This window comes from Malus sylvestris, chromosome 1 (genome assembly GCF_916048215.2).
Source record: "Malus sylvestris chromosome 1, drMalSylv7.2, whole genome shotgun sequence".
Classification (NCBI taxonomy): domain Eukaryota; kingdom Viridiplantae; phylum Streptophyta; class Magnoliopsida; order Rosales; family Rosaceae; genus Malus; species Malus sylvestris.
In genome coordinates this window covers 15970228-15983077 of record NC_062260.1, presented here as the reverse complement: position 1 = coordinate 15983077, position 12850 = coordinate 15970228, and the positions used below count along the sequence as shown (strand labels likewise).

At 37.7% G+C, this 12850-nt stretch overlaps 1 protein-coding gene and 1 pseudogene across 1 annotated transcript; one reads left to right on the top strand and one right to left on the bottom strand.

Annotated features, from left to right (window-relative positions):
• Positions 1 to 2718: 2718 nt before the first annotated feature.
• Positions 2719 to 5760, bottom strand: LOC126593006 (ubiquitin-conjugating enzyme E2-17 kDa). The gene is made up of 4 exons (XM_050258882.1): positions 5585 to 5760; positions 4576 to 4703; positions 3451 to 3555; positions 2719 to 3062 (listed from the first exon to the last, which is right to left on the bottom strand). Exons 1-4 carry the CDS (start codon positions 5652 to 5654, stop codon positions 2919 to 2921), a joined length of 447 nt encoding a protein of 148 aa, XP_050114839.1. The 5' UTR covers positions 5655 to 5760; the 3' UTR covers positions 2719 to 2918.
• Positions 5761 to 6403: 643 nt separating this feature from the next.
• Positions 6404 to 6829, top strand: LOC126613913 (60S ribosomal protein L18-2-like; annotated as a pseudogene).
• Positions 6830 to 12850: the final 6021 nt, after the last annotated feature.

The following is a 12850-nucleotide window of genomic DNA, read 5'->3' as shown; positions in this document are numbered from 1 at the left end:
AGAAGAAGAACAAGAAGAAGAAGAAGAAGAAGAAGAAGAAGAAGTCGCGCAGGGAGACCGGCGGGAAGAAGAAGAAGAAGGAAGAAGGAGAGGGAGGAGGGTCGCGCGGGGAGAGGGCTCCGTCGGGGGGGGGGGGGAGCTGGTCTCCGGCGGGAAGAAGAAGAAGAAGAAGGAGAAGAAGTCCGGCGGGGTGGGGGAACGGGCGGAGGGCGGAGGGCGGAGGGCGGGGGGGATTTTCTGGGTTTCTGCGTTTTTTTTTTTTTTTTTTTTTTTTTTTTTTAATTCAGGTATTTTAAAAATTATTATTTTTGCCACGTGGCATATATGTGGCAACCACGTCAGCATTATTTAACCGAAGGGCATAAATCCTAACAGACTTAGACCACAGGGGTTTAAATCCGAATTTTTTTACCACAGGGGCTATCATCCGAATACCTGTTGACCACGGGGACCATTTATCCGATTAGGCCTTATTTTTATGAATTTTTATATTTATTTTACAATTAATAAATATTTACAAAGTACTTATATAGTTATATAACAAGTTATTTGCCACCCACAATAAGTTACAATAAAACGCATTTCTTGTCAAAAAAAAAAAAAAAGTCAAATAAATATAGTGGGCTTGTTGGTGCTTGCCCTCCAAGTTACCTGTTCCCCAAAAACAACATATTTGTCTAGTAGCTATCTGATGTCGTCAACCATTACCTTATATATCATTTTTATTTTCTGTCACTCAAATTTTGGATTTATCTTTTTGGGCTGTTGACTGACCAAAGACCACTATATTTAATGCTGAAGTTTATGTATAAGGAAATATAAGATAAAATTATATAATTCTAGTAAAAATAAGGAACTGTTTTTTGCAGATGCCTTTAAGAAGACGGATCTCGATTCGAGTTGTTTATTTTTTTAAGTTGCATCTCATGGATTATCTTTGTAAAAATATTAGTCAAATAAAAAATATTTGAGACATCTAATTCAATAAGAAACAATGAAATTTTAATCATGATAATTAAATAGGCAAATAGTTTCGGATTGAATTGAATTTTTGAAAGAATGATATATGAATCGAGATTTACAAAATAGACGATTTGGATTGTTGAAGTTCGATTTGGAGTGGGTCTTACAACTAAATACCATGTTTTGAAAAAAAATCGGGATCTCTTCCCTTAAAGGGTTTGGTTATTAACACGCTAAATTTTTTATCAAACACTCATTGTAAGTGTGTGTGTGTGTATATATATAGAAATTTAGAGTACAAAATGAAAAAAAATTTGAATTGCCAATAACGATTTCCTATGTACTACAAATTCGGGTTGTATCGTCACTATCATGTATCATATCATGGCTTGGGAATTGATAGCAAGGAAACTGCAAGGACCATCTCTTCTCTGCTCTCATTTGTTGCCTTTCAACTTGTCACCATTCATCGGTTGCTCACATCACCAAAGTTAACTCCTACCAATTTCCTTCCTCCCTCTAAAGCGATGGGTGGGCTGCTAAGAAATTTCCTTCCACTATAAAAGCAAGTGGTGGATTAACGTCTAATTTAGATTAATTACTGTAAATTGATTTTATTTTTTTATTTTTTATTTTTTTGGTTAGAAGAACATTCTTTCTTAGAAGAACAACTTACATAGGCTACACTACCACATTAGTGTCATAACAAGCACATGTGAAGGGAAAAAACGTACACATATCTTTATATTATTGACATAAAATACCTATGTGACTGTGTACTTATTGTCATATAAGTTGCTATCGTTTCTTCTTATCTAATTTCATATTTTTCCTTTCAATTTAATTTGAAACTTGAAAGTGTGTACATTTGGGGGTTTTGCTATGTCAGATTTGGAGATAATCCGTCAGAAACACTTCCATTTACATGAAAAGCAGGCGAATGTACAAGCGAAAATGATGTTTTAGCTTGGAAGAAGAAAGATCTGGCAAAAAAAGTGTGTTTGTGTTCAGCATGCAGCAGAAACCACAAAGTTATTTCATGCAAAATCTTTGGCTTATCCAGAAGCACTTATTTCAAACCATGTTCAAATTAAGCTTTTTCGGAAGCAATCTTTTCTGAACAAAGAGTGGAAAAGCTGTCTCACCTAGCTACTTCAAGTTTCAAAACATAAATAAAAATTCTCTTTAGAAAAAGGAATTCAATTTTTTTTTTTAAATAACTTGATAGCTAGGTATCCTGCACTTATGCCGGCTAGAGGAATCCAAATTCACAGGACAACATATATGTCTGATCCGCCTCTTTTATGGTTAAGAGTCTTGAGATTATGATGGGTTAAGAGTCTTGAGATTATGGTTGAGAGCCTTGAGATTATGATAGGATGACATCTGATCGCTTTCGAGCATTAACAATTCTAGTAGAAAATGGGTGTAAAATAAGGTATTTAACCCTAATGAAAATTAGATGAGGAGATAAAATGAAACATCACAACTTGGTTGACTTGAACGAGTCGCAATCACACTGTTTAGTCATTGAGTCCTGTTTTCTTGGCTACATCCTCGATATCAAATCCAAAGATAAATGAACGTATATTCCTCGGTCACTATACGGCCTTATGTTAGCAGAACAGTGATGCCGTATACAACCACCGCGAGACTAGCATAGTAGTGCAGGCATTAGGGTTAACGTACCATCATGCATCAAATCCAGGCGAGGAAGGTCACAAAATACTTACGTATTCACATATAGACGGTAAATTGAACATTTAACTGCTGATATTTCATAGTTGTTACGAAAAATATCCATTAAACCACCTGAAACATCGTCATGACTTGCGAGGGTGAACATGTAGAACTATTCTTCAATGTCTATTGCAAAAGTAGAAGAAACCACGCTTCTTTTATACATAACAAGGAATACAAACCGATGTTCCTACACGCCCTCGCGACAAAGCACGCTAGCCCATAGCATACTTCTGGGTCCAGCTCCTTGCGGTTGTCTCGTACTTTGACCGGTCTGTCTTGTACATATGAGCAATTTCCGGCACCAAGGGATCATCTGGGTTTGGGTCCGTCAACAGGGAACAGATGGATAGCAATACCTGAAATAGGAAACAAGAACCTTTCCCACCCACTTAAAAACCGGCAGATATCAAACAGTGAAAAGGGTGCATAGCAACCATGCATTAACAAATGACAGCCTTCCACAGTGCACCCACTCTCGAAATGTTTCCTGCAACAATGGAGAGCAGAGCCAGTGGCATATGCTCCTTGATGGAAATCCAGATGAGGCGTACATGGTGAAGATTAAAATTAAATAATTTGTGAACAAAGCATTTAATCAGACACGCTGCCATCTGGACTTCAGCATGGAAAATATGCAATTTGTGGGGTTATTCATGGTAATCACCAACCCGCATTTATCTTGGACTGGAAAAATTGAAACACATGACATTATTAAATCATAACGAGTCACGAAGAGATCAGAACCTTAGATATGGTGAGAGCAGGGCTCCACTGCTCTTTCAAAATGTCAAGGCAGATACTTCCATTGCTGTTGATATTGGGATGAAATACCTTAGTCCTAAAGGCAACCTGTAAAAACAATTTGGTGAAACAATATTAATAGATTGGATTTCATCTTCCTAGACTTTTTGAGCCAAAGCATTGGCGAAAATTCAAAACACGATGTACTATTGACATTTCCCTGAAAATGGTCAATTTGAGATCTTATGTGCCAGCCAGGTTCAACCGTATCTTCTCAGGCCATTACCAGCCGAACCCCAAGTCATACACGGAATTGAACATGCTGATGAAATGGGAGGTGGCTAAGACATAGGCCTAAGGTTCTCTGATTTTTCCAAGACCCAAGCCAATATGTTTGACTTGAGCCCCTAAGCCATGGCCCATGGCCCTATATATTTAAGGCATCAAGAATGTTTCAACACATACTCTTACTGTTAAGTAGTTTAACAAGACAAGTATCATACAAGTCAATGAAAATCCAAGGGAGTAAGAGTTAATTGGACAAAGACTTAATCATCACCACCTACTGAAACAAAAAAACAATGCCTTCCCTATCAAAGAGCAACAACTTTGTCACATGCAGAATCAAATAGATAGAAATTGAAAAGTTGTTGGATGACTAAACTATACCACTGCACACTAAAACTCCAAACACTATTGAAATACCGCCACCTGATCCAGTGGTTGTTCTCAAGGTCACCATGCCTATGTCCTCGTCTTATCACTAGTTTTTATAAAATTTGGTTCCCTAATCTCATAGACAATGAATTGGGGATTTGGGATTCAATTCAATATAGGACAAACTGATTAAAAAGAATGGGTACTTTCTTAAAAAGTTCATACATTTTCAACCTCTTAATTGTAAGTTCCAACCATGGAAGAATCACATTATGCGGTACAATTTCTCTGACACTGTGACTACAAAACCATAATATTTATCGGATCTCTTGACAATGCATGAATACACCCCAAACCAAAAGCAAAGGGATAGGGGAAAAGGGGGCGTGGGGAAGAAAACAAGAGTTGGCAATAATGCAATCGCTATGAAGCTAAATTAACAACTTAAACAAAGAAATTAAAATTCCATACCTTAGGTGGTTTGAATGGATAATCAGGAGGGAAATGGATGGTAACTAGAAAGACACCCCCTGCATAAGGACTATCTGGGGGACCCATGATCGTTGCTTGCCAATGGAACATGTCCTCAGCAACAGGCCCTGACATCGAACACAAGTAACCTCATAATCATTTCATAGCAAACCATTTTTAAAATCCATATTACAAATAAATTTAACACGCAAAGTTCAAGCAACTAAATGCATGCCTTCATCACCTTCGTCAGCAACTAGAAACTTATTACTTCCACACTTCAGTAAATATTAGAAAGAAAAACAAAACCTTCTTGAAAATAGTGTGTATCTTTGATTGTGTCTCAATCAGGCAACAACTCAATAAAAGATCAATGGTGATCAACCATGACAAATTCGCTACCCATAACAGTATGAACTCTAATCACTGACATCACTATTCGCATAGCTCAAGTCAAATTTCAGTTAGCACATTACAATTCTGAACATTCATAAGTTTTCAACTTTGTCCTATCACAAAATTTTACATATCCAAAATGTCTTCCAACCCCGTGATGAAAAAATAGATCCTTTATTTCATTGACACAACAAAACTTCCGAATAGCTCAAGTCAATTTCGGTTAGCACACTACAACACTTAAAATTCACAAGCTTTCAAAAAGTGTTCAATCACAAAATTGCACTGGAAGAAAACCAAATAAAAAATTGCCTACCAAAGATCCAATATTTCATTGCCTTAATAACATAAACACTGTAGCATGTTCATGATCATGCAATCCAAAACATAATTTTCACAAAACCCAAAATTCTTTCTGCAAAAAAGTAACTTCAGCTACAACAAACACATAACCAAACAAGCCAATTACACACAACCCATATCGGAAAAAGGCTCAAAATTCACAGATCGAGCTTCGAAATCGGCTGAGGACGTTAAAAAACGAAAGTACAGGGTAAAACCACACAGAAAAAAGGAAAATAAGAAGAGGGGTCGAAGAAGAAAGGGATTGTACCTGCGCTGCAAGAGGTCGGGGGGTCCTTCTGGAGATCTTTGAGCTCCTTCAAGATCCGTTTGGAAGCCATGGATGGACCTCGCAGATCGTACGGATCTAAGGAAGGAAGGGGGCGTTGCTTTGACAGAGAGGAGAAGAGAGAGAGAAAATGAAGGAACTTTACGAAGTCCAATAATAAGAGGATGATAAGCAGGGACGGAATAATAATAATAATAATAATAATAATAATAATGTATTTTTGTCACTATCTGCCTGAGAGAGGAGGGAGAGATTCCAAAGAGGTTCTTGCATTTTATGTGAATCTGATTGTATGATTCTGAGCCGTTGATTTTGATGACTGCGTTTATATTGTGGATTTTCAACGGCTGTGGATGGCGTTTGGAGAGTACTTGACCACTTGACCCTGCTTTGAATCTTGGAATGGGTCGGGTCAAAGTGCAATGGTGTTTTATAGATAATAATCAAAATTTAACACTCAATTTCATAAATGTCACTTTTTATAAAATCTTTCAAAAATAACAGAAAATCCATTTAAATAGACTTAAATACCCTCCAAATTAATTATAAAAATACATAAACTAAATTCAATAAGAAAAAAGTCAAAGTTAGCCATGAACCAACGACCATGAGCATAAGATCTACACAACCCTCAGATTGTTCCCATCTTGTCGTAACCACTAGCAACAAATTACTGCCAGCAATGAAGGCACCATTAAAAGCCTTTCTCATGGGTACAAGACCGTGGGGGCAATCACTCTTTCAAAGCAGCGTCCCGAGCACCCAAGCTTCAACAACAGTGGCAACAATAGGGATCGATTCATGGCAGGAGGTAAAAGCAAGAAGACGAATCACACTGTGCCCAAGTCCGATGATATCTATATCAAGCTTCTCGTCAAGCTGTACTATTTTCTTGTTCGAAAGACTAGAAGCAAGGAGACTGCGAAGGCTAAGATTGAGAAGCCAGGAGGATAGTGCTTGACATTTGATCAGCTTGCTTTGAGAGCACGATTGGGTCAGAACATGGTTCTCCTCAGAGGTCCTAAGAATTCTCGTGAAGCAATGAAGCACTTCGGTCCAGCTCCTGGTGTGCCACACAACCACACTAAACCTTATGTGAGGTCCAAGGGATGGAAGTTTGAGAAGGCTAGAGGAAAGAGGAACAACAAGGAGTTAGAATTGAAAATGCTATTTCTGGAATCCATTTTTTCTTTAGAGTTTAAGCCGGATAGGATTGATCTTTCATAAACTTGCGCAAGTTTGATATTACCAACTTCGCTAGCGGCCTCACACTTTGAACAACAATGCCGAGGAGATTTATTAAAGTGTTTTGGCTTCTTTATGTAAATGAGTTTTGAATTTTGAGGGTATTTAAGTCTATTCATGTGAGTTTTCTGTTATATTTGAAAGTTTTTATAAAAAGTGACATTTATGAAATTGGATGTTAAATTTTGGCTATTAATGGTAAATACTCTTAGAATAGTTGCCCAGGCGAGGGTTCCAACACAAAAGCAGAGGCAAGGGCTATCTAATTGCCCAAAATATGAAAACATTGCTCCAGCGGGCATTTTTAAGGGGGATGATTTGTGGGCAGCCCAGCGAACTTTTACCAGACCTTAAGCCTGCTGGCAATGAACGATGTCAACAAGTGGAGGGCGGGTCTCGCAATAGACGTCAGCAGGCAGAGTCTAACGACTATTTGCGCTTGTCCTAAACCATTGGAACGGTTTGATGACTGGATCGTTAGGCTTCCAACGGTAAAAAAAAAAATTGAAAAGCTTATTATTGTGCCACGTGGCACAATCTAGTGTGTCTGATTTCCAAACTGTTTGAAAATCAACAGCCATAATCAATTCATCAGTAAAAAATCCAAAAAAAAAAATCTATAAATACTCAACCACCTTCTTCATTCCCCATAGTACAACTCAATATTTATTTTCACTACAATCTCCTATTTTTGTTTTCCACTTTCCAAATCCTTTTGTTACATTAAAAAAAAAAGTGAGAATCCAAATTAGTTGATCGAGGAAGCTGTTAATTTGCCTCAAGCATGGGTGTTGGTTATTCATGCAAAATTTGTGAAACAAATTCTAGCCATATCTCGGATTGAGCACTCTATGTTGAGTAGGTTAAGGTTCAGCGCATCACCGATTAGTGAACCACCTACTTCTTGGTTGTGTTGATCAATTGATGTCATCGCTTGCACCACTTGACGAATTGATGTTTCTCTACATTTTTTATGTTAGGCACGTCTCCTTATTCGTTCTTCATCTTCTCACTTGTTTTCTTACTCTTGACTCTCTTGCAACCTCCACATGTTAGTCATTGTTGCAATAACTTTTTTTTTTAAATCTATGAATTGAGATGAGTAAAGAGGATGGAGGAGGCATATCTTTCAACCCTGTCAATAAATCTCTAACATGGCATAAGTACGACCCATTCAATTGTTGATAGGCCAGTTGCATCATTGCCATGTCACTTGTCAAATATCAATCAGTGACGGGTCTTGTCACACCCCTCACCCATTTATTTTAAAGATGAATTATATAGGTTCTAGACGAGCTGAGGTTGTGTTAGAAGAGGGATTTAAGAGTTTTATTTGTTTTTAGACACTTGTAAGGGTCTTCACATTATTTGTTTGGTTGAAAAACAGGGCTAAAAGCAAGCCCAAATAAACCTATTCAATAATACATCTAGACCGGGACATCCCAAGTCCATCCTCACAAATAAAACTAACTAGACAAGAAGGAGAAGTATCAAAATAAAAATGACCTAAATCTAAATCAAGATTATAGGTCGCTAAACTGTTCGCCACAAAATTCTTTTCTATGTAGACATATCGAAGTTCACATTGCCATCATCTTGAAAGCAAACCTCGATAGGCCTACACAAATGGACCTAAAGGATGATTATTTCCAGCAGCTTGCAACACCAAATGAACTATGACTGCAGAGTCTGATTCCACCAATAATATATCAATCCGTAATCTCCATGCCAATCGTAAGCCCAAGTAAAGACCTCATAGTTCAGCATTGAGAATCTCACCTAAGCCTAAATTGGTGCAAAACCCAAAAATCCATTTACCATCAGAATCTCTCAAAACACCACATGCTCCAATATAATTATTACTTTCCTTCTTGCAACCATCAACATTAAGCTTAAACCAACGTGAAGGAGGAACTTCCCAATGGAGCAAAGATTCAATCCTATGAGGTTTATCAATCTTGTGAGTACTTGTCTTCAAGCATTCACGAAGATAAGTACAAATAGAAATTCTAGGCTCATCAATCATGGCAAAATCTTGCTAAAAAAAAATTTATTTTGCCGATACCAAATAAACCAACAAGCAATGGAAAAAAAAACTAACCACCACTCTAAACCCCCAAATATGAGAGATTTATTTTTTATTAAATTGACGCCAATCATGAAAATCAATGTGATCTAACTGTGGATTATACATTCCCAACCTTTGCCAAACTTCTCTTGCCTTAGGACAATCTTTGAAAAACATGAGGCATTGATTCAACGCCACAAGTACATCTCTGACACTCAGGGCTTATAAGTCATGCCCCTTTTCAGCCTTTGTTCATTAGTGAAAAGTTTATTAAGAAAAAGCATCCATAAGAAACTCTGAACTTTGAGAGGAATATGAAGTTTTCAAATGAATTCCCATCGCCAATTAGGAAGACCACTTGAATTAATGGCCAACATATAAGCAGATTTAACAAAAAAAATTACCATCATTTGTTCCACTCCAGTACACTTATCAGCTAAAGCATCAAAACCAACTGGAATGCTAAGAATTTGTTCGACAATCTCCTTTGGTAAAACAAATAATAATTGACCAATATCTCAATCATTATTATAACAATAATCCGCTACAGTAGCCTTAAGCATATCATTGGAAAACGAGCAAGAAGCATGATGAAGCAAAATACTACATTTAGCCCATTTGTCCGTCCAAAACTTTACCGTATTGCCATTTCCATTTCACCATAGTGGAGCCCCTCATGCAAAAGTTTAGTCCCTTCAAGAATTCCTTTCCAAGTACAAGAAGAGCGTAAAGCAGTTTTATCATTGAGTAATTGACCCATATCACCTTTAATATACCTTCCTTATAAAACTCTTGCCCAAAGGCCATTATCCCCCTGCATCAATCTCCAAAGTTCTTAGAAAGAATAGCCAAATTCATAACTCTCATGTTTTTCAAACCAAGCCCACCAAGAGACTTCGGAAGGTAAACTTGGCTCCATTTAACCACGTTAACCTTATTTTTGGATTGAGTGGAGCCATAGACGAAGTTCTTATTTAACCTATCAAGTTGATCACAAATGGTAACTGGTAATTTCATTGTCTGCATAGCATAAAATGGGATGACGGAGGTGACAGATTGGACAAGAGTGGCTCGACCAGCAAGAGATAATGAATTCACCTTCCAAGCAGAAAGCCAGGCTTGAGCCTTTTCTACCAAGCCTTTGTTAGTGTTTTTAGTGATGCGAGAATGAATGAGCGGAACTCCCAAATACTTTCCCAAATCATTAGTCAAGGGAAAACCACAAATGCGACTCAGTTCAAGAGCCATTCCACGATTAATTGTTTGAAAATATTACTATTTTGGTTTATTTGAATGTTTGGTTTTCTGGGCTTAGCCCGTTAGAATTAGGTTTTGTTAGAGATTAGGGTTAGTTTATTATAAATAGAGTGCTTTATTATTCATTAGAGAACAAGTTAGTCACAATGTAGCTTCTTAGGGTTTTGTAGTCGTTTCGGCATTCTCAGTTTGTTTAATAATATTCCTATTATTTTGTAATCTTATTCGTTGCATACTCTGATATTCAACTTGGTATTAGAGCAAGTTCAATCCTTCGGGATTTAATCTGCTTGGTTGGGTAGGTATCTGTTTGTCAGAATGTATGTATGCTAGTTTATTGTCGTTGGTTTAGTTAGCAGAAAAACAAAAAGAGGATTGCTAAAGCTTTGTTTTGCTTTGCCGCACACTGTTCTTATCCCGTATCAGATCACCACCGCACAGCCGTCGCTCCACCTCCCTGCCCCACAATCACGATTCCACTGCTTGAATCCATTCCGCCTTTGTCCACCGCCGTCCGCACCATGACCCGCTGACTTTGCTGCTGCACTATACTCGCATCCCCTTTGCCACATCTGGCTGACCCGACGCAACCCTGCCCTCTTGCAGAATCACCCATTTTTGGATTTCATTGTTATTGCTTGACCTACGAGCCTGTCCACTGACCAGAACTCACGTTCTAGACGAAGAACCCCATGAAATATTGGAAAAGTATGAAAGAAAAAAACAAAAAGAAGAAAAAAAAAACAAAAGGAAAGAAAAAAATATTTGCTGTTTGTTTAGAAAGGCCCACACGGGGTGGGTTGCTGCTGCTGATTTGAGGCCCATAAGTGCAATGAGAAAATCTGATGTTTGTTTTTAATGTTTGGGCTTTTTGAGGCCCACACGAATAACATGGAAATAACCTGCTGTTGGAGCTTGTTGTCACTTATCACAACGATCACTCGTGCACTTGGATTGGTCACCACTTGATTGATGTTGTGTACTGGTGAATTAAAAAGTTTGTTTGTTCGGAAGTTCACATTGGCATTGGAATCTTGCACTTGATTACTGGAATTGCTTGTTCGCTTGCTCGCCTACTCGCTTGGATTGTTCGTTTGCTCGCTTGAATAGCTTGCCTTGTCGTGTCCGCATAGCGGAGCCTGCCTGCCTGTCTGTTCGTCTAACGGAGTCAGTCCGCATCTGCTTGTTTGCAAACCCATGTCGTATACCACCATGAGTTTGACGGGGGATGTTGGAAAATATTACTATTTTGGTTTATTTGAATGTTTGATTTTCTGGGCTTAGCCCATTAGAATTAGGTTTTGTTAGAGATTATAGTTAGTTTATTATAAATAGGATGTTTTGTTATTCATTAGAGAACAAGTTAGTCACAATGTAGCTTCTTTGGGTTTTGTAGCCATTTCGGCATTCTCAGTTTGTTTAATAATATTCCTATTATTTTGTAATCTTATTCATTGCGCACTCTGATATTCAACTTTAATATTAGGTGAGCAATAGATTCTCGATTTTTCATAGCTTATTTGCTTCCTAGAAGCCAAGAAAAATTTATCAATGCACACTCTAACGATCTGAGCTTGCTTTTTGGAGGCTTCACAAACTAAAATAATGTCATCTGCAAACATAAGATGAAAGACGGCAGGTCCTTGTCTTGCAACTTTAACAGCTTTCCATTTTTCAGAATTAATTAACAGCTTCATTAATCGGATGAGATAATTTTTCATCGCAAAGAACAAATAGATAAGGAGAAAGAGGATCACCTTGTCGAACACCTCTTTGTGGGCAGAGGCTATCAGTTTTCTCACCATTTAAAACAATTTGGAAATTCACATCAGTTACGCAATGCATAATTAGCTCCAAAACATTACCTTGCGCTTCTGTTTATTTATTTTATTTTTATTTCCACACCGGATTTGGGTATTTATACGGACCCGGGTGTGGGGAGTGACAAGTCTGCTCTCGTGGTGGAAGGGAATGAACCAAAACTTGAAACTACGGCCAACCCAGATCTGAAAGCGACTGAGTCTCGGGGCATGAACGGCGTAGTTGTGGTGCCTCAACCGCCACATCAACGTCTTCGGGTCCGTCACGGCTTCTGCCGATAAAGTCACTATCATCAGACACTCTGCGAAGACCTGCAGCCCCAATTTCGCGTGGTGTTATAAGCACTCGTCGCCTTTTGTGAGCTTTGGTTATATTCTGTGTAATTTTCGAAGCTAGGGTTTAGTTTTATTTGTATGCTCGGTTTAGAGACATGGGGTTTAGGGTGCAATCAGTGTTTGTATATTACTGCCACTGTCTTTGTAGTCAATCCATAAGTTGTGTCCCACTTTTACCAAAGTAATAAAAAGATTTCACAACTTATTATTTTTACAAAAGCGGGAAAGGAGATGTTACACCTTAATTATATATATATATATATATATATATATTTTTTTTTTTAAATACAATATTATCAACATTAATGGTAGAAGAATGGGCCAAGCTTGACAATGGGCGAGTTATAATAATGTGGTTCAAACTTGCATTTAACGAGAATCGAACATAAGATCTCTCACTTAAATTGAAGAGAAATACCACTAGACCGTAGTACTAAGTGACATGATTACATTTTTTTTTTAACTTACAAATAAATATATATGGCAAAATGTTAGGAACCAAATAAGCTTTTATCATATAAA